The following is a 22575-nucleotide window of genomic DNA, read 5'->3' on the forward strand; positions in this document are numbered from 1 at the left end:
TTAAGCGAAAACCCTAGATGACAAATTTGCTATTCCCTGTCTGTAGAACCAGCCTCTGCCCTTTGGTTTCTCAGCGAGAAAGTGGTCCAGTTTCCTCGGGCTGACATGTTACTCTGTACAGACACTTTCATGGGCTGCTTCCTGTTCACAAACAAGTTTCTTAGCAATGACTCAATCTAAGAAATATGATACGGCCAGTTTACTGGAACTCACCCATTACGCTAGTCTGCAAACTGCAAAGCATGATGCAAAGATAAAGCAAGACTGGAAAGTGACTAGAACAGGAACTTGAGATGTTTTATTTCCACAAGAGACACACAGGTATTGGGCAAAAAGGAAATCAGAAAGTTACTTTCCAAAATAGTAGGTAATCCCACCCGCTACCAAAAGTGCAGGGATCTGACTTCTCCAGGAGAGGTCTCACACCTGGCTCCCAACCGAGCGGTGATTTGCAACCTCTTTGATCTCATGGCACACATGAACTAATCAGAAAAGTTTCTGCAGCACACTGAAATATATATTTCTTGCCAATCTGCCAAAAAAATAGGTAAAATTTGATTTATTCACACCGGACAGCTATTGTTGTGTTGGCTGTTGTCATTTTTTAAATTTGACAATCTAAGGGGAAACGGCTCAGTGCCCAGCATGTTTTAAACATTCTTGCAGCACACCAGTTGAAAAGTGCTGCCACGGAGTTACTTCTTGGTGGCTTGTGTCCGTCTCAGTAGGATGCTGCTGCTGGACCTCAAGGGATTTACGTAAAGGTTATCACTGCTTTGCCAGGAGAATGGGTAGGTTTGATAAGCAAACAGCCATTTTTCTAATCTCTCCCCCATGTTTGAACAAGCCATGCATGTATTCAGTGCTGGATGCTGTCCTCCACATATGAAAGGAACTTCTCACCCTTGTGAGTCGGTCCTCCATTACTGTAAGAATGATTCTACAGGGAAGCACACCCACAGGCACGCACCGTAATTAGCAACAGCACCTTCAGCAGCATTGATTTACTGTATTTTTCTGACTATAAGACGCACTTTCCTACCAAATTTGGGAGGAAATGGGGGGGTGCGTCTTATAGTCTGAATATAGCTTACATTTACATTGGTGAAATATTATGTTATTTATGTTATTAAATATTTTACCACATTTTTTGCTTCAAAACCTTTTTTCTTATTTTCCTCCTCTAAAACCTAGGTGCGTCTTATGGTCCGAAAAATACGGTAACTCCCTAACCTACTTTACCTTATGTAAACTTAGATTCACTGGTTGTGGACTAACAGGTGGCTCAGATACCCACCCTGAGGTGAAAGAGCCCCGCCTGCCCACCCTTGTGCACCCCACTCCTACAGGGCACCCCAGTGAGGGAGGGTGGGGCTCCAGCACACTCAAACACTCTGAACTCCCTGAGTGATCCTTTACCCACTTCGGGTCCTGCATTTGTAAAAAGCAATTATTTATTTCGATCTTAAAGGTCATTTTTCAGATTTAACTGCCTACAATTAGCTTTAAAAAGTAAGGAACAGGACAGTCATCCAGGCTGGGGGCCGAATAAGCCCCATATGCTGTTTGCTGCTGTCAGCCAAAGACCTGTGCGCCCGCGGGCGGTGGTGAGCACTGGCAATGACGATGGTTAGAAAGGAATGTCACACACTGCGATGTAGAGAGAGCCTATTTAAGGTACTTAGCTTCCTTTTTTTTTTTTTTAATTGCAGATCCTGTTGAAATATATCCCAAGGGATCTGTTTAATTTTCTTAGTGTGAACTTTTTAAAGTATGAGTTATTTTTTTAAATAATAAGCTACTAATAGTTACAAGTTAATTTTACCAGAATGGCAGAAGTTACAATAAAGACGGTGGTCAAGATCAGCAAGATTAGTGTGCATACCACCCTAAATGGACCATCAGTCCACCTTCCCGTCTAATGCGTATGTCACCTCTCACGTGCCAGGGGCTGTGCTAGGTGCCGGGGACACAAAGGCAAAAAACGGTCTCTGATCTTAGTCTTGACATATTATCAGTAACACGTAGGAACTAAGGCATCACTAAACTGCACCGGAAGACCTCACACAGGAGTGACAACTGACGTAAAGTACAGTCACAACTAATGAGTATCCTACCCAGTAAACCAAGGGTTAAACTTGGTTTCCAAAGGTCTAGTGCAAGAGAACACAAAACAATGAGTAGTGTCCACTCTATGTATTCCTGGCCTCCCCTCCTGGCGGGGGCAATGTTTTCCCCACAGAGGCTCAGATGTCCAGTCTAAGGAAAATTCTCAGATGCAAAGAGACCTTCTCCTCCCATTTGAACTTTTCGGTCGGTATGACTCATCCCAGCCGAGATGGGAATTACTGCTAATGCTACACTGTCACGGAATGCTACAGCTGGAAGGGGTCACAGGACTGACACCAATAGCCCCTTTCATTTTTCAAACAGGGAGACAAGTCTGGAGGATGAAATGACTTGCCCCAAGAGGTCTGAGGTCAAGGTCTTCAAAATTACCTTCAGTCTACTTTTCCACTTCTTTATCTCTTGCCAAGTTATTTGGCAGAGGGAAAAAGATATGTTTTTGCTTCACTTTAATTTCTGAATGAGCATCTCTTGCTCCTGCTTGCCAGCCTCTAGGTACCTAAGAGCTTTACGATGGCTGGTGTCTGCATGGTTTACAGTGTGCCTGGGCAGTCCCTGTCTCCTCTGAGTGTCATGGCAGCAGCACAAGGGAAGGGGCTTCATCTTTATTGACGGGTGAACACATTTAGGCTTTGGGCATGGAACAACCCTGCCCCAAATCACATGCCCAGCAACTAGCAGGACTAGAACCCAGGACTCCAACCCAGAACTGCGTCTGAGCCTGGCAGGCCTTTCCCACGCTGTGGTGCTGCTCCTTGGTATTCACACAACAGCACAAGGTCTGGAAACTGCTCTGGTGCCAGTGCCCGCTCCCCAGGCAGGGCACTAAGACTTAGAAGGCTGCCCTCCTGACTCAGACCTGCCTGCCCTGAAGACTCATGGGTAAATCAGGTCAACACAGCTACACGAGGAGAGCTTAGCATTGAAACCAATCCTTTCACAAAGCCAGTGCTTCATGCTTCTCATGTCTTATCTGGGCTTTCTTACAAGGGTCTGCCTAAGTGTAAACTCCTGACTAGGTCTTCTGTAAATAGATAACACACATCTGGGTATAAAACTTAAAAACTGCAGAAGTTATAGGTGATGTCTTATACACTTGTATGCCCAAAACCTATATAATTTTATTAACCAATGTCACTCAATAAATTCAATGAAATAAAATTTTTAAGAAGTAAAAATTGAAAAAATAATATCCCAGTTACCCTCCCCCAAGGCAACTACTGGCATCAGTTTCTTATGTTGTCTTGGGAAGATTCTGTTAAACACACACACACATAGATACACACAAAGTAGCACATAGTCACAGTGTTCCACACTTATTCCTCCCTATTTAGTACATTTTGGAGGTGGTTCTACTTCAGGGCAAAGTCGTCCCATTATTTTTAATGGTTGAGCAGTATTTCATTATAAAGAGGTCTATAATACTATTATGTAATAATATAATTATGTAATCAGTCTCCTGTTGGATTTTAAGTTATCTTGAATCTTCTGCTATTACAAATAATGCTATAATGAGTATCCTGCACATCAATCATTTCGTCGTGTGTGTGTGAGGGTGTCTGTAGGATAAAAGTGTAACTGAAGTGGAACTGCTGGGCCAAAGAGTGTGCGCCTTTTTAGTTCTGAGAGACACTGCCCTGAGGCTCTGCACAGGGCTGCACCTGTTCCACCCCACCAGCCGCCGTGAGAGTGCCCGCCTCCCTGCTCTCTTCCCAACTTACGTGTCCTCCACACCTTGCATCATCCTGGTACACGGTGCCCACTCAATAAATACATATTAACTGTTTGTACAAGGTCTCCTACGTTACTTCCAGAATCATTTCAAAATCGGCCCTTCCCACTATCTTTTCACAATAAAATTAAGGCTAATGAAGAGAATAAACTTCACATACATAAAGGTCAGTTGGCCAGAGAACAGCATCATTGCTTTAACTACCACTTGATGCCCAGCCTCGCTCCAGCAAAGCTAAGCTTGGTTGGTGCCTTGGGAGCTAGCAGAGCAGTGGCAAGGGCAAGAAATGTGGAGGCCATAGTGCACACAGATAGGACAGAGGTTGGGCAAAGTCTCCATGAGCGAAACACTGAATCAGCAATCTCAGCTTTTCTAACAGGTAAGGTAAACTTCAAAGGAAAAGCAAGTGCAGCCAGGCTGACCTATTGACCAACTCCTTAAAGAGACATTCTTTCTAGGGATGTGTCTCTCAGGAACAGATGTGTGCCAGCCATTAAACTGCATTTAGAATACACAACTGCCTAAGCAGAGCTGACAGTGATCTTGGAGATCATAATCCAAACCCCAGGCTGGTAAGTGCGGATCCCGAGGCACAGAGATGCTAAATGGAAACTAGTCCTAGGTCTCAGCTGACTGAGCAGAACCCAGGAGGGGTCGCTTAGTCAACCTAATACAAATTAATTTTAAACCAGACTTTTCTGTTGCAATTTCTATTACTTAAAAATTCATGAACTATTAGGAATTACTTTGACGACAGACCTTTACAAAATTGGATCCTATACAACAGCCAAATTAATGGCCTAAGAAACTGTCATCAGGAGAAAGTAACCAATGTTTGACCTGCACTTTTCTGCAGAAAACTGTCCTTCCCCCAGCCCCAAGCTCAACGCAATCTGACTAAGAGCCTCCCGGTTCCAAGCCCCTTCAGGCAGATCATTTCTGCTACCAAGAGCAAAAGTGGCTCAAAATTAACACAGAGCTCTAAGAACTCCCAAGTCACGGGGTTAAGGCCATGTACCCACTAAATGCACATTCCAAACTAAGGCTCACAAAGACCAAGTGCAACCCAAGAAATAGTTCGACGTCTCCTTGGAGAAAGACGGCCCTTGGAGATGCCAGCCCTGCCATCTCTAGCGCTTTAAGAACACAGAACACCTGTGCCCGCATCACGATGCGGCGTCTGCGGCAGAAGCAGCCCTCCTCTAACTCTGATGCACAAACCCATGAATCAATCACATTTAGTGAGTTGTAACACCCCCCTTTCCTCCTCTACTCCTCAGAATATAAGTACGATTCTGGTTTGCTCTAAGGGTGTTCACTGTAGTTGTTGGTGGCTATTTCCTTTAAATCAGTCTTGATACATACACTCCCAAGAAAACAAGAGCATAAAACAGACCTAAACTTTTACCAAACATTCACAGACAACCTGACTGAACAATAAACACATGAAGGCAAGCTCTTAGTCTTCTCAAGGACAAAAGCTGTGGGTCTGTCTGCTTTAAAGTCTCTGGCTTAAGAGAAAAGGCCTGAAGTTAAAATCTGAAAGCCAGCTATATGGCGCTTTCTGAAGTCAATGCTCACACAAAGTGTGGGAATTTTTACCTTCCTTGCTATTCCCGTGAAGGCACCATTATACCGCCCAACAAAAACACACGTCAGACACGTAACTGGTCACGCTGTCCACTGGTAGGCACAGCACAAAAAGTCCTTCTTACTCACCGTCTAAAATGATTTCTTTAGTCTGGATCTGGGGAAGTTTACATTCTTTGCAGCCCTGACGCCCACCACGTTTCCAATGCCAAGCAAACCCGGGACACAGAGCAACAGCCTAGAGAGAACATCGGGTCCCAGTCCCTGCCTGGGACGAGGTCACGACAGGAACAGTTAGCCTTGGTTTCTTCATCTGCCGAAGGACTGGGTTGGGTTAGGTGACCCCTAAGATCCTTTCCTCTAAATATCTCTGACTCTATGAAGTCCAAAATATAAGTCTGAAAGTTAATTCTGAATTTAAAATAGATTAATTTCAGCTGCCTGTAACAGATGCTCCAAAGCAGCACTGTCCAATAGGAATATAATGCAAGCTACTGTAATATAAAAATTAGTAGTAGCCTTACTTAAAAAATATTTAATTTTAACAATATATTTAACTCAATATATTAAATTGTTTTAACATATAGCCAAAATTTAAATTCATTGATGATACTAGAAGTGATGAACACTTCAACATACGCTACAACAGATCTCCCCCGACATCCTGAAATGCCGCGGTACCAACACAAAAGTTGTATTTAACAGAAAAATCTCTCACACTGCTGTTTTACACTTAGATCAAAATTCCTTACATTTAAAATTTTCAGTCCCTCAGTTGCACTAGTCCATTTTGAGCACTCAAAAGTGACACATGGCTAGCTAGCTGACTGTGTCACTGGACAGAGCACCTCTGCATGAGCCGATGTAGAGTGAACCCTCCCCACCCCTTGGAGGGGGAATGTTATCGAATCAACTCTCCTGTTCTGTAAACGATTTCCTGAGGATACACTGGGAGCATTAACCCTTCCAAACTGCACTAGGTAGCATTTACCCTTTCAGCAATTGTTTGTAAAAAGCTACCCCAATGACCCGAAACTGCTACCGTGAATCTGAATTACTACGGGGACACAGAATGACTGAATGGGTCATCTTGACATCATTCAGCAAAGTTACAGTCCAGATGCCACATAATCGCCATGGCCGTTGCAAAAGTCGTCTGAAAAAATGGGTAGAAATAAGGGGCCTCAGGTGACAGGAAAGTGTTATCTCTTCCAACTAAGAACATGAATAATCCTTACTTTGGAAATATTTCAGCTGCTTTCAGATGTCCACATTTGAAAACGCACAGTACCCACTGTTGTTGCAAACTGCCCGGCAGCAATTTGGACATCTTAAAAAAGGAAATTATAATTAGTATATATCATATTACATTCTCTTCAAATCAGTATAGGAATCTTTTTTCCCTTAATGTGAATCTTTTCAATGAACCCACTAAATAAATACGTAAGCAGTGGTTACCACCTGGTGAGCCCTGGCATGGAGATTGGAGAATGAGAGATCACAGAGCCAGCATTCCTAGTCTAGATCAGAGACAGGCATGACACAATCGAAGTAATAACAATGGCCACCACTTAGTGTGTACTTTCTATGCGCTCGACACTCTTCCAGGCACTCGCATTCATTATATACTTTTGCTCAGAGCAATCTGTGAGGTGGGTGGTAGTATCATCACCACTCGGAGCAACGAAACCGAAGTATGGAGAGGTTATGTAATTTTGCCTGAAGACCTCTATGTAATAAACGGTGACAATGAGTTCCAGCCCAGGTTTATATTACAGGGGCGCTCAAATAACACAGGCTCTTATTTCAGAATAACCTAGGCCTCTCCAAGGGAGGCTGCTCAAAGAACATGCAAGGTGCCAGCCAGCGGTGTGGGGTGGCTGCGGCCTAGTCACCCAACCTCACTGTGCCATTCCGCGCGGGGAAATTCCAGGCAGAGCACCCATCCGTGCAGGGTCCTTCTTCATACGAAAAGCAGTATGTGTACACTCCGATGAAATACAGGACAACTCAGGGGTAAGGTATTAATGCTCTTAATAAATTCAGCTCCTACTGCAGCTGTCAGATGCACAGGAGCAGCTAATTCCGGGAAATCAGAAATTAGAAAACAGAAGGCGAGCTCCTAAGCTGCCAGTGTATGGATCTGGCGTCTGCGCGCCAAAAGCAGAGGGTGGCGTATGTGTAATGTTCTCCGCCGCGTCATCTCCCCAAGGGTATTAGAAGGTTCTTTTCCTTTACCACTCTGCCTTTCCATTTTTTTAAGGCCGGTTACTTTTAGGTAGTTATTACTAAAGAAATATTTTCATCTTTAAAGACTAAAAGAAGGGTGTGGGCTTTGGAAGAAGACAAGGTCACAGGAGTCAGTTCAGTTCACGTTTGGATTTAGCCTTGCACTAATGCGCTTCCGCTCCCTGAGCTCCCTCTGTTCCTAAGGACACGGCTTGTTTCCAGGCCCAGAGTTAAGAAAGTCCGCCCCAAGTGAAGGAGTGTATCGGGGAAGCAGTGTAGTGAGACGGCTGGTCGGGACCCAGCAGACAGGCCAGGGGGTCCCACAGAGAGGCTGGGCGGGGCGTGGCCTCTACCATCCTAGGGCACAGCTCGCTTTAAGGCCTTGCTGTGGATCAGTTTCAGTCCCAGGAAGCTCCAGTCGCCACAACAGTCAGGCCCTTACCCATGACTGGGGACGTGCATATGGAGACCACAGGAGAGTGAGTTCACAACTAAGGGCAAGAAGAGGCCTGGGTGTCTATGCTGTTACACGGCTAGAATTCAAGGTGATTTGCAAGCGGGCGACGGACAACTCAGATCCCCACACACTCAAACATCCCTGACAAGTAACAAATATGATGATAATCACAGCCACAACTTGCTCAATGTGTACTGTGCCTCAACCTTGCACTCAGTTCTTTTCTTAATTTAGGAACGCTGTGATGCAGACAGGTATCAGCCACATCTAGAGGAGGATGAAACGGAGGCACACCACCAACCTGTCAAAGCCTGTGAAACGGGGATAATGCTCCTTACCTCAGAGGGCAGAAGGAGGAGTGCACGAGACAAAGCCAGTTCGGTTAAGCACTGAGCACCAGCCCAACCTTGGGAAGAGCCTGAGGGCCGGCAGCTGCCATCACCAGCATTGTCGGATGCCCACCCGTTAGCTCTGACTCACAAGAAAAGAGAAGATACTGCCTGTTTCCTCTTTTCTTGGGTGAACGCTGTCAATCATTGAGAATGGCAGTGTAGGATGGGCCTGTTCCAGGTGACTGAATATAGTCAGAGTAAATCGATCTTAGAAAGGGAGAGAAACTCCTCTTGTACCATCTTGAAGAAAACAATCCAACCTTACAGCAAGACGGCAGCTTCTGGCTCATGTTCCTCTCCTGATATAAATGGAATTAATACATTGGCGGATGAGTTTCTGTTAAAACACCAGAATAACAGGGCACGCAAACTTGAGCACAAATGGTTGCATCATGGGGCCAAAATCAGGAGAAAATCTACTCATTTCCAAACTAAAAAAATTCTTTTGAAATAGTGAACAAAGGTACAGTGTAGAGTTACAACTACAGATCCCCAATATGCATGCTGATGCCAAACCAACTCCATCACACACACAGACAGGCCCCCCTCACTGGCTCTCTGCCTCCAGTGGTCCGACCTCCCACTCACAGGCCAGAATAACTTCCTGTCCACACCCACCCTTGTGTGTCTCGCCCTCTCCAAAACCTTCCACAATTTCTGGCTGCCTTGTAGACTTGCAGTGCCACACACAGGCACGTGAAGGCACTCGAAAGCCCCCAAATTAACCTTTTCAGCCCTGGTGACCCAGTATGTAGCCCAGGTCCATCCAGCTCTTGCCTGTACCTTCCCTCAAGCTTCCAGCTACAGCCTGAGCCAAACGAAACCCATGGTTTAAAAAAGTGTCTAGTTAAAATGCTACTTCTCCTCTGTCCTGTCATGGAGCTGTGATGCATGTACCACAGAGGAGCTTGTATAAACACCAAGCTCCTAGAACACAGTAACAGACTCATTCGCATGTTCATTGGGCGACGACTATTAATTAAGCACCAGGCATGGTGCCAGATATCAGTTACAAAATGAATAAACGACAGTCTATCCTAGAGGAAGTCATACTTTAAGCAGAAGGAATAAAGATGTAAACTAGTTTATACTCATTATGATATGAATCACGCTATAATGCGGGTGTACAGAGAGCACACAGACCGACTGATTAGAGGGGCCAATTTAAAAAGCAAATGTCCTTCAAGGGGGACGACACACCTGCTGCATTATCTTCAAAGAGTAAAGTAACTTCATGCCATGCAAGTCCCCCAGGCTATGTAAACACCTAATAAATATTTGTGGAATGAATAAGTGTACGTTTACATCCAGAATTCAGCATTTTCATTGTATGCCTGAGATATCTGGGATTAAAGAGTTCTAATTACCGAAGTAACAAAGATATCATGTTTAATATCATTTATGAACCAACTATTAATCATAGAGAAATTCTTTAACTTCATTCATAGCAACGATACTTCACATTATTCTTTGGGGACTCTACTCAAAACAAAGTATTTTATCTAAAGAAGTATAAACGCACACTCCAAGTTAACAATAAAATTGATTCCTTGAGAGAACAAATATGATAATATCACCAAATATCCATTAAAAATTTTTGCAATTTGGATAATATATCAATCAACACAAATGTTGATTAAGTGTTCTTTCTTAGAGAAGTCATTTCCCTAACAAAAAAGGTAAGAAATGAGCAACCTGTGGACTTCTGTCCTAAAGCTTGTATTACCACATTTCAACCTCTTCAGCTGTTCTGCCGCTCCTACTTCTCGCCTCAGTTCTCAGACATCTTCAGGAAGCACCCAGTAGAAAAGGCGGTAAGGACCCAGAGAGATATGGCATATGATTTTTAACTTTACCTTGAATATTAAAAATAATGTTTACCTTTTACAGACCAATTCCTCCCAGCTGTAGGCCGAAGAAACGGTAAACCATGGTAACAACTACCATCGAATAACACAGCTCTCTGTTAAGGAAACTGGACTAGACACGCTACCTGAATAAATGAAATGTACTTGGTCCCTCTGGTTTCTAGGGCCTTCCTCAGTTTCTATGATCTCTCCCCCGTTACCCGCTTTTGGATTAGAATATAAGGTGTCGGCGGGCTGCCATCTGAGGCAATGGCGGGCCTCTCTCCAAAGACCAAGGAAGTAACAGCCTGGAATTTCCTGAGCACGATCAGTCATATTCCAGAAGTCAAGGCATGACAGCGATTCCACTGGGCTCCTACAGCCACCTTGGAATGTTGGGAATTGTATGGGGGCAGATAGGTCCATCTCTGGTTGTCCCAAAATACCCTGTAATGTGGGACGGCCCTCCACCCCAAGGAGAAGTCCATCCAGCCCACGTGCCAACAGCACCCCGATTAACACAGAGTGAGCTTCCACAGTGGCTGGGACACTGTCTTAATTTTTGTAAAGGAGCCCCTTATTCTTTAGCATCTAAGAAAACACCCAGTCACTGGAGGGAGGGAGGGAGGGAGGGGGAGGGAGGGAGAGGGGGAGGGAGAGAGAGAGAGAGAGAGAGAGAGAGAGAGAGAGAGAGAGAGAGAAAGAAAGAAAGGCAGAGGAGGAGAAAAACAGGAGGGAAGGGAGAGCAGGGATTACGAACAGACATCCCAACCCTGGTAGTTCTGCCACTGTGCGTGGCAGGGCGCCGGGCAAGTTACTTTGCCTCTTTGAGTAGGTTTTCTTGTCTGTAAAATGGAGATAATAACCGCCACCACATAGAGTTATTGTCCAGATCAAGTAAGAGAACAAGTCCAGGACCTGCTACAGTACAGGCAGGTGTTCAATAAATGTGGGTCCCCCACCCTTTTCTTCCCTGTGAAATTCACAGTTGTCGGTATTCAGGTGTAACAACGAAAGGCTGGTTCTCTCCGAAACTTGGTTTTGAATGAAGTGAACTGGTGACACGAAGCAAAATGAAAACTAACTTGTTCCCTCCATCTCTATTTATTACCTTTGCCAGCGCACACACAGTCACTGAAGCTTTGCAGCACAACTGAACGCCTAGCCAAGTGAACTTTGGAAACCTGCCGCACAGGGCAGGGGACGTGCACTCCCGGAGACCCAGAGAGTCAGGGGAAGAAGGAAGGGGGACAAGTGAATTTCTGTCTAGCGGCGTCATTTCTACCCACATCTCTGTATGGAGAAAAGGCTGTGAGGTTCCCTCAGCTCTTCTTTCAATGCTTTACGTCCTTTCTGGACAGCCCCCCCCCCAAGTTCAAAAGCCAGGGGCCAACACCCAAAATACCCATTTATAATCAATCCTGCCCTGGCATTGCAGGGGCACTTCATGGCGGGCGGGGCACAGAACCTACCAACAATGAAAATACTTATCTAAATTGTGAACTCTTATGGAGCCTTCATCTGCACTCTTTAGAATTCCTAAGATTACATCATTACTGTATTACTCTGTGGTCACGTATGTGTACCCCATGAACTGGAGGGAGTATGTAAGTATAACATGTTCCATGGAAGTCAGTGGGCATTGTGGTCGTACTCTCCCTGCAAATGGGGAAACAGGAATCCCATGCAGCATGGGATTCCCATGTACTCACCACAAGGAGAACAGGAGTGCCCATGCTGTTTCCAGGCTCCCTTGCCAACTGGCTTCTGACTACATTCCACCAAGAATCTGGTGGGGAGGGGGACACTGGAGAGATGCTGGAGGGTGGGGAAAAGGGCACCTCTCCGTAGTCCCAGCTCCTGAGGCCAAATATTCCAGATCCTGGTATTCCACCCCCTCCCTCAGCCCCTCCAGCCCCAGTGGCTTCCTGAGGTTGCTAATCTCTGGGCTATCTGGCTTATCAGCTCTTCCATCACCTGCGTAATTAATTTTCTATATTATATTCCCTCTGTTTGAAATATCTTGCATGGTTCCTGGTGTTCTGAACTGACCTCTGGATTACTTAACCATCCCAAAGTTTTCTCAATATTAAGACAAAACCTACCAACAGGGTTATTAAAAGAACTAAAGGCCCTGGCTAGTGTGGCTCGGTTGGTTGCAGTGGTGTCCCGTATACCAAAAGGTGGCAGGGTTCGATTCCTGGTCAGGGCAGATGCCGTGGCTGAGGGTTCAGTGTCCCACTGGGGAGCCTGTGAGAGGCAACCCATCGGTGTTTCTCTCTCACATCGATGTTTCTCTTGCGCGCTCTCTCTCTCCCCCTCCCTTCCCCTCTCTCTAGAATCAGTGAGCATGTCCTTGGGTAAGGATTAAAATAAAAATCTGTAAAAAAAAAAAAAAAGTACAGATAACAACTATAAAACAGTACAAGTAAATAAATACTCAAAAATGCTTTCCCTTTTCTCACACGGAGAACTTCAGTGGAAGAGCAAACTAAGCATTACAGATTTAGGAGATCTTCAGGTAAAAATTCTGGGTCAACCTGAGGCTTCTCTCAGGAAGAGTCCAAAAAGGCTGCATTCCTTCTAGGTTCACTGAAAAGAATCCTGTGAGCTCGTTTTCTCTTTCCGCTCAGACTCTGTCCTTCTAACCGCAGGCCCCCTTTTCCAAGTGAAATGTAACCTGGAATCTCACGTTTCGGAGTCGCCATCCTCACCTCAATCCACTGCCCCAAGGATTCTGCCAAACATGCAGCCTGGGAAAGAAATTTCTAGCAGAGGGTGAGCCACAGCCTCTGGGGTGGCAGAAAGAACCTGAAACCACAAGACGCCTGGCCTGGTCTGTCCTGGGCCCCAGTGGGAAAAGAGCATACAGGCCAGGGGGAGGGGAGGGCCCAGCCCGCACAGAGTAGGGCAGCCCTGTCCTTTGGGGTTGGTGTCTCAATGTACATTTTGTAGATATTAATGTTTTGTTGAGAATTACCAAGAACAAAAACAACTTCTTGCATATTTTTTTTTCCTATTGCAAGTAAAAAAGATCGTTTTAATTTTTGGCGGTTTTGATTACCAGCATTTTAATGTTAAAAAAATTTTTTTTTGCTGGGTCCAAAAACTTGATGGTTCCTCCACACTCTCTGTACGTACACGGCAGCAAGACTTCGGTGCTGTGCAACACACCAGCAAGAAGTCCAGGTGCTTGGCCACGTGCTGAAGAAGTAGTGTCGTTCCACGTGTCATACCTCCGTCTGTCCTGGTCACAGAAGGCTCCAAAGCAGGAGGATCATTTTCCCTTCACCCCCTTAGATTGGGCAGAGACTGGGTTCTGCACCCACGTGTGACAGTGCTTCTTCGTGCCGAAGCAGAGAAGACAAAAGACTGTCAAGACCGGAGGAAAGCCAAGCTCCACACTCAGTGTGTAGGCCGCCCACACACACAGGCAGGATCCGCAACCCTGCCTCTCACACAGACTCTGCACGGTCGTGGGGGAGATGATACTAACCCACCCTGAATGTCAGCTACATTCCAGCAAAAAAGGGGAAGGGCATTTAATGCGGGAGATGGTTCCTTAAAATGCAAGTGCGCATTGCACAGAACCTAAATGTTGTCACTGAAATCCTTCTGTTTTGGCATAAACATATATCATGTACATTTTTGAGCACAAAACTCATAAGAACAAGTGAAAACACAGAATGCTGTTTTTTAAATCTTGAAGCAATAGGAGATGGGTTAACGGAATTCCAAACTACTGATGACTATTTAGAAAAGCAGGCAGCTTCCCAAGGGAGACTAAATATACCCCCCTCCAATGGCAGGATGGTTGGGGGCAAGGCTGGCATGGGGCTGTACAAGCTCTGCTTGGCAACACTGGGGAGAGTCCTGGCTGGCACAGGGGTGTGCCACTCCCTTCTGGGCCTGTTCCCACCGTGTCAGCGAGGTGGGGCTAAGCCAGCTTCGGAAGGCACAGAACCACACCCTCAGTTCTCCCTTGTGGGACTGCTGCTGTGCTGTACATCTCCACCCCCTCCCTCCCGCCCTCTCTTCTTCCTTCCTTCCTCTCCTCCCTCTCTCCCTCTTTCTCTCTCAAAAGTAATTCAGAAGTTAGCTCCAGTTCCCAAATGTGTAAACCTGAAAGCCATTCAGGTGAGTACAAATGGTAGCAATTGTAGTCACAATATAAAGTTGACTTTGCCAGCCAGATACAGAGAATCAAAAAATTGAGTTTGCTGCCCTGGCTGGTATGGCTCAGTGGACTGAGCGCCAGCCTAGGGTCACCGGTTCGATTCCCAGTCAGGGCACATGCCTGGGTTGCAGGCCAGGTCCCTAACAAGGGACACATGAAAGGCAACCAACCGCACATTGATGTTTCTCTCCCTTTCCTTCTCCCTCCCTTCCCCGCCCTAAAATAAATAAATAAAATCTTTAAAAATAATTGAGTTGCTAAAAGATGCCTTGTAGATTAAAGGATTTTTTTTTTTTTTTAATGGGAGAAGATAATGAGGCTCAGAAATGCAGAGCACAGAGCTTCCTAGGGTAAGGCCGAGTTCACCCTGGCTTCCAGAGTCTATACCACCTATCCCACCCCCCTGTCCTCACTGCCTTTTCTATGCTATTCCCAAATAATGAGGCCGCAGGTTATCACAGGCCACATTCCTGACAAAACATGAAAAAATCCTACTGACTCACTTGGGGCAAATCTTTGAATAAAAAAATTATCAACCAAATCTCCAGGAGGGATTAAAGAGCTCAAGCTGTATTTACTGAATGTCAAACATTGACCAGGCACTTAAAACAGTTCTCAGATTTAGGTGTTGATCTTAAGGCTGTGAAGGTCATTGAACAAATATAAAAACACTTCCTTTCGGGATTTAAGTGAGACATCCTAACCAGATTTTCTAAGTCACTAGATACCTACCAACAGCTACCAAGTACTGAGCTAGGTTCTCTAGCGCAGAGGTCCCCAACCCCCGAGGCAGGTCCAGATCCAAGGTCTGTTAGGAACCCGGCCACACAACAGGTAGTGAGCGGCAGGCCAGGGAGTGAAGCTTTGCTCCCATTACTGCCTGAGCTTTGCCTCCCAACCCCACAGTCCGTGGAAAAATTGTCTTTCACAAAACTGGTCCCTGGTGCCACAAAGGTTGGGGACCACTGTGCAAGGGCACTGGTTCTCAAATCTGAGTGCACACTGGAATCCCTTCAGAAGCTCGAAAACAATGCTGTGGCCTGGGTCCCACCCCACAGTGTTTGATTGAATGAGGACTAGGGCTTCAGCAGCAGTATTTTAGAATACTGATGGTGACTCTGATGGACGGCAAACCACGGCTGCAGGGGAAAAGGAAAAGAAATATATAAAGTGGAAACAACCCAAATACCCATCAGCTAATGAATGGATAAATAAAATTCTGTGTCTGCACAACGGAATAGCATTCAGCGACAAAAAGGAATGGAGTCCTGACACATGCCTCAGCACGGCCAAACCTCAGACACACCGTGTTAAGGGAGAGAAGCCAGCCGCACAAAACCACACGTGGTATGATCCCATTTACATGAACTATCCGAATGGCCACCTTCGTAGAGACAGAAAATACAGGAGTGGTTAGTAGGGACTGAGCAAGTTGAGACGGAACTGTGGAATGACTGCGGTGAGCATGGGGCTCTTTCCAGGGGGATGGACATGCTCTAAACTCGAGTGTGGCGATGGCCGCACAGCTCTGACTGCACTAAGTCACTGAACTGCCCACTGTAAAGGGTGGACTGTAGGGTACTTGAATGGTATCTCCGAAAGCTGTCAAAAAATAGAGAGAAACCTAAATTCTACGTCAGTTCTCAAAGAACTTACAACTTAGTTGTAGCAAGAGAAAAAAAAGATAAACATGAGACAAGCATTAAAAGATTTTAAAAGACCACTAAAGAGAATTGCCTAATGCAGAAAATAAATACTCAAATTCAGAAGGAAGCTTCAATGTCAAAATAATCCGAGACTTTTCTTATCTAATTTGAAAAAAAAAAATGGAGTTTGGATCTCTGTAGTATGCTGCTGATACTACAGGCCCCCAAGTCTCAATTTCCAAGCTTGTGAGAGAGGAATGACTACTTAGCATTGCCAATATCCACATATTCAATCTTTCAGGATACAGGCTGTTGGAGGACTGTGACGACACTCAAGAGTCAATTATCAGTGGGGCTTTTGAAAGACAGACTTGGTGCTCTAAATCCTTCCTATGCCCTGGACTTATTTGTCTTTACTACTACCAGAATTTGGATCAAATAAACGTACACACCCTCACGTACGAAACTACTCTCATATTTGAGGCTTTGTGACAAATGAGTATTACAAGACATATGCTATAAAAATGAATGGTTAACAGTGCTTTCCATCCTCGGAGTCCCTAAATTTCCTAATACTAACAGTTATAAAGTATTTATTGTGGCAGGGTGATACAGAGAAAATGCCAACTTGAAGAAGAGCGGGAATTTGTTTCGCAGTCTTGTTTTATTTTGGGGTGGGGGTTGGGGGGAAGGGTTGGTGTAAGAACACCATTTGTATTTTTCTAATACCATTCAGGAAGTATACGCTTGGATGTATTTTTGCGCTCATTTCCTGGGAACATATCATTATCAACTGAAGAAGCTTTGGCCTATAGCTTAGAGCCCTTTGAATAAGTTTGTTGGAGCGTATTTAAAAGCATGTGGTCATGAACTTTTAGTAACTCCTAGAAATCATATTATCACAAAGAAACACTATTCTCCGTTTTATGCTAAACTTAAACACACAGCTATAGACAAAGAAAGCAGGCTGAATACGGCTTCCAGTAAACTTGTCCTCCTGTATCAGGTGTACAACAGATTTTCAGCAAACTTTTAGAAGTGGCTGGACCAGGTGTTTAAACACCCTGGGCTTACCCAGACCAACTTTTAGGCAGATCATCCACTGGACCCTAAAAATCCTGCAGGATCCTTGATTCAGACAAGTAAGATAATAATTCTCAAAACAATCTGTTTAACAACGAGGACTCAGAAATAAAGTATTTCATTTTGAAATGTACTATTCTTAAAAGTCCAAGTAAACTTCAATTAGACAGACTTGAGCCCTCATTCCTGCTTCAGTTTCATAAATGCCAAAACAGGAGATAATGTTTAATTTTACTAGTTGTTTTCAACTCAAATTCTCTTTATTCTACTCACTTTCCTTCAACCTGGTTTAATCCTCTGTGTGTGTGTGCGTATAGATAAACATCTTTACCACCAAACTTACTTCGGACCACAACTTCAAAAGGAAAAGAGCCAAAAGAACAAGAGAATGTTCTAACTAACAAGGCAAACAAAAGCGAACAGACCCCAGTAGCTAAGAGATTTCATTAAGAAAAAAAAAAACTGCCCAGGCTGGTGTGGCTCAGCAGATTGAGTGCTGGCCTGTGAACCAAAGGGTCACCAGTTTGATTCCCCATCTAGGGCACATGCCTGGATTGTGCACCAGGCCCCCAGTGGGAGGTGTAGGGTGGGTTGTGGGAGGCAACCACACACTGATGTTTCTCTCCCTCTCTTCCTCTCTCCCTTCCCCTTCTCTATAAATACATACTGCTGAAATCCTAGAAATCTTAAAAACTATTGTTATTATTAAATTAACCCTCTAGGCCTCTGCATCTTCCTTGTAAGTACCCCCCACCACCACCCCCTGCCCTCAGTGTGGATCCACTGACAGGTTTATTTGCTCTCACTCCGTGGAAGAAGGTCCACCTCCCCCCTCACATTCCCCCCTCACATATGCAGCAAGTAGAATTTCTTGACAAGTGGAAAAGGTTAATCTCTTTAATTCCTGCCTCTTCTTTCCCCAGTTTTTCTTGAAGTGTGAGCTTTTCTTCCTGTTCAAAGTTTACCTAGTCCTGGTCCAGTTTGAAAGTGGGGATTAAGAACTATGGGAGTAGGACTACTTAGAGTTGAATCCCACCAGCGCTGTTCAATAGCTGGATCACTTTTAAGCAGAACTTTGGCCTCTCTATGCCTCTTTTCTCACCTGGAAACTGGTGATAATAGTATTTCCCGTGGGGTTACTGTGAAATTATGCATGTGAAGCAATTATCGCACTGCCTGGCATGCAAGGAAGCGGCCAATAACTCATCTATTATTATCTCAGGGCCAAATTTTCCTGCATCCAAGTCTACACTGAACAGTTAACCCCAGATCAAGCAAAAAATTAAAGAGGAAATATTATTTATGCAAAACCCCTTTAAATAATTGTCTTCAGCCAATAGACAAGACATTCCCCGGGGAAAAAAGTTCTTATAGTTTAGGGAGGGTTCCTTTTCCTGTGCCGTTCTGTAAATATAATTCATCCTGAACAAAAAGTAAATAGTAAGAAAAATAATGTATTTGGCTTCCAACCTTTACGGGTAATCCTAAAGGCAGACAGGGTTTTTGGTTCCCCCAACATTGTTTATACAAACCCAAGTTAACAGAAAAGAGATTTCCATGTGGCCCAAGTTATTCTTTATGCAGAAAGACTGATACGAGTTGTATATTTATTTTCCTACATACTGCTTCCACAATCCTTCAAGAGACTTTTCTCATCTAAAACGTCAAGTTGTTCTCTGGTTAACATTCATTTAGGAGATGAGAGGCCTGTCATATTTTTCTTTTAAAAATAATCTTATCGGTCTTGTCCAAGATCATTTTCACCCCTCACATGCAAAAGTACTTTATCTCTCTCAGACACCCTTGAAAACAGTAACAGATGGTTCCTTCCACCTACTGGAGATAAAGAATCTAAGGCTCTCCTTACCCACCTGTTCATCAACACCCACTCTGCACCGAGGATGAAAAGCCATATCCTAACACCACATTGTATCTGGAGTTTCTTTGACAAAAGGTCACAATCCACTTTGACTTTCTGTTCACATCTTCCTAGACTACAAGGATGACTTCATAGGAATCCGTTACAGACATGAAATTGATTCTAAATTCTACTCCACTTTCTTTTTTTCATAGTTTTCAAATATGCTAATTGATACTGATTACTAAGTGGAAAAGGAATTACCTTATCAAACATAACTGGAAAATTCACATTGAAATGGGAAAGCAGTAGTTAAGCTTCATGCACTTCTGTATACAGAATGTTAAATTACAAAGTAGAGAAAGAGAAAAATGAAAGACTGAAGGGTTCCAGGCCACAAAATTCCCGAATTTAGGGAAACTAAAGTCCATTAGCATCATATACCCTTTTGTCATACAGATTACCCTTCAACAGCAGCTAAATCTGAAAACATACTTTTTCATACCAGTGGGAACCAAGGGAATACACTCCCGATCATTACTGCGGGGAAGTTCAAGCCAAACAATTTTAAAGAAAAAAAAGCACAATACATGGTAAGTTATGACCTCACTTTAGACCATCAGGATCAGTCTAAAACAGTAGGTTTTAAGAGCATAAACATACTGTACTTAAGTTACACATTTCCTTGAACCAATTTTTTCGTAAGTACCCAGTTACCAAAAAAAAAAAAAAAGGAGAAATGTAAATATCTACTCCTTTAAAAGTCCCTACAAAGTATGAACAGAAACTTCTTTTCACTTTTTAAACAATTTACAGAACTTTATAGCAAAGCATTATGAAACAAAAGTGTCCCATCCTCGGCCCTTACAAAAGAAGCAGCATGCTAAGAAATTGAGGCAAATTCTCAAACAGAAAAGGAAAACTATATAAAACACCCAAAGGAGAAATAATATATGAAAGCCAAAAATTTAGCAACAGCCTAAAAGCAACAGAAATTCTAATCTACACTCGCAACTCTTACCCTTGACAGCACAAAACAGAATATCCTGCCTTACACATTTTGGAATTGCAAGTCTGAAACGCTAAATCCAAAGACAAAGCCGCCCTGGGGAAAAATAACAATTGCGCAACAGATCAACAGCTCCAACTTGTCCCTTGGCCCCAGCGCGGCAAGGTTTGCACGCTACAAAGCAGGAAAGGGCCAACCGAGGGCCGCTGTGACAGCCAACCGGCCACTGTCACCGAGGCAGAGGCCAAGGCCACGCACTGGGCGTGCGCCACCAGCAGGCACCGCGGGAGGATGGAGAAGGTCCCGGCGCGGCCGACTTCAACTGCAGAGACCCCGCCCCACCCGCTCTTCTCCGCGGGTCCGGAGCCGATCAGGGGTCTTCAAGTCGGAACTTTCCCACTGTGCGAGGCCCGGTTTAGGGGCTGCATGTGGGTACCTGGGTACCTCTTCTGCCCCCCCACCTGCGCGGGCTGGGCTTTCTGGCCAAGCTGCCTGAAGGATCGATCCCATCAATGGACTTAGCCTGTAACAGTGAAACGCTTCCACTTTCTACTGATGGCCTTCAGGCTAACAGCGCCAGCTACAAACATAATTAACTAGAGGAATTCTGCTTGAGGAACCCCTTTATCAGCAGAAGAGGTGGGGAAATATGCACGAAGTAATGACTCCAGAACTAGACTCAGATTAATTAGCAGGGGTCCACCAGGTACAAAGGGATATAGAAATATTGCCCTCTTCCTTGGAAACCTTTGGATGCCTACCTGGTTACGCCCCCTCCCCCCACTTCGCCCCTCCTCCCTTCCCTTGACAGTGAAAGAGGCCTGAATAGATTTGAGAATTAGTTCTCCCATCTTCTCAAGCTGGGCCTTCTAAGCCTTTCCTTACTCCAAGATCTGATGTACTGCCTTTCTTTTGAAGCTTGGTGCACACGAATCTTATCTGGCCCAGGGGGTGAGTAAACTACTCGTGCAATTGTGGGGCGGGGGACAGCGATGGCAGGGACGGGGTTCCTGGTCCCAGCCCGGAGGAGACCTCAGCTCCCCCACGAGCGGCCCCGTGACTAGGCACATTCTTGCCGGCTCCCAGGCGGCGGAACCGCTCTGCCCCGGAAGTGCCGGCCCGCGCCGGCTCAGACCGCCAGCGTCCACCCCCTCCTGCCCCGTAGCCTTGGGAGCCGCTCAAACACGGGGGGCCGGATGGGGCTTCGGCGTTCCGACCTGGCTACCTGGGACGCAACGAGACGCCCCACTCGCCCCACGCATGCGAGTATATCCTCCAAACCCCCACCCAGTCGCCCTCTGGGACGGCGGGCACCTTGTCGGTGGGACCACCCGGGCGCGCCCCCACTGCCCTCACGGCCCCTGGGGTCCCTGCTCCTCCATCCCGTCCCGCCCCGCCCCGGCGCAAACGCAGCGGCTCCACTACGCGCTCCGGCCACAGACGGTGAGATGCCAGCGGCTGCCGTCCCTCCTGGACCGCAGCTCCCTCGCGCCCCTGCCCCCGTCTCGGTACTACAATGGGACGCCGAGGGCTGGGGCAGCACCTGCTGGGACGGCAGTCCCGGCGGCGGCAGCTCCAAGTCCATCATGCTGAGCTGGGGATGGTGCTCTGAGGCTCCCCGACGGCGGTCCTGTCCCGGCTGCCCGAGCTCGGCGCGGACCGGGAGGCGCAGACGGCGGCGACTCGTACGGGCTCCCCGGCACTCGCTCCTAGGCGACAAGGCCCTAGCCGCCCGCTGAGCTGCAGCCCCGCCACGCCTCCCGCCCCCCCGAGGGCGGGGCGAGAGCCCGGCCTGTCCTCAGACCGGGGCGCGGGCTGCGCCTCCGAAAATCCCCCACCCCCGCGCGGCCTGACGCAAGAGGCTCGCGGTCCCGCGGCTGGAAAGGGCCTCGGGCTGCGGTCCCAGTGGGGGGCGGCGGACGGGCGGGGTGCCCGGAGGAGGGCCGCCCGAGCCACCAGGTCCGCGCGCTCCGTTTGCCCTCCTCGCAAATAAAACTAACGCTCTCCGCCCGAGAGATTAGGAGTTTGCCGAAGGTCTCTCGGGTTCCAGCGCTTTGAAACAGTTTAAACACTGGGAACAAACACGGCCGGAGACCCGGCAAAGGCGCCGGTATCGGAGCTGCGCCTCCCCGGTTTGGCGTTGCAGAACCTTGCCCGGCTTTATCGCACCCACCGTCCGCGAGTGGCGCCAGCCCCGGGGCGGGGGTGACGCCTCGGCCCCGGCCGTGCGCACCGCCAACTGCCCTCTTGCCCTCGGTCCCCGCACGGGTTGGAGCCGGTGGGACTTGCCCAGGGGAAGTGTGCACCGCGCGGGGAGCTCGTGCTCGCAGTCACCCCGAATGCCCTCCGCCGCTCCCACGCGCTTTCAGTTCGGCGAGGCTCGGGACGCCAAGGGCAAACGAAGAAGTCTCTCGGTCTCGGAGTAGTC

At 46.4% G+C, this 22575-nt stretch overlaps 2 protein-coding genes across 5 annotated transcripts in view; one reads left to right on the top strand and one right to left on the bottom strand.

The window, feature by feature from the left end:
* Window positions 1-22575, bottom strand: part of NFE2L2 (NFE2 like bZIP transcription factor 2) — a 59259-nt gene that overhangs the window by 10407 nt on the left and 26277 nt on the right. Inside the window, exons 1-2 of one of the 4 annotated variants that reach the window (XM_024561470.4) lie at window positions 21691-21830; window positions 6688-6779 (exon numbers count right to left, since the gene is read on the bottom strand). The exons of 1 other annotated variant lie outside the window; for it this stretch is intronic. Coding sequence is in view for 1 of the 3 variants with exons in the window: in XM_024561466.4 (XP_024417234.2) it covers window positions 21691-21735 (45 nt within the window). In the remaining 2 variants the exon portion in view is untranslated. Of the gene's footprint in view, window positions 1-6687; window positions 6780-20159; window positions 20295-21690; window positions 21831-22575 lie in introns of those variants that run through there. 2 more of the 4 variants (XM_024561466.4, XM_024561468.4) reach the window with 2 other exon arrangements.
* Window positions 20391-21886, top strand: LOC139440702 (cell death-inducing p53-target protein 1-like). Its single transcript, XM_071220673.1, has 2 exons — window positions 20391-21098; window positions 21234-21886. Exons 1-2 carry the CDS (start codon window positions 21044-21046, stop codon window positions 21884-21886), a joined length of 708 nt encoding a protein of 235 aa, XP_071076774.1. The 5' UTR covers window positions 20391-21043.

This window comes from Desmodus rotundus, chromosome 2 (assembly GCF_022682495.2).
Source record: "Desmodus rotundus isolate HL8 chromosome 2, HLdesRot8A.1, whole genome shotgun sequence".
In the NCBI taxonomy this organism is placed as follows: domain Eukaryota; kingdom Metazoa; phylum Chordata; class Mammalia; order Chiroptera; family Phyllostomidae; genus Desmodus; species Desmodus rotundus.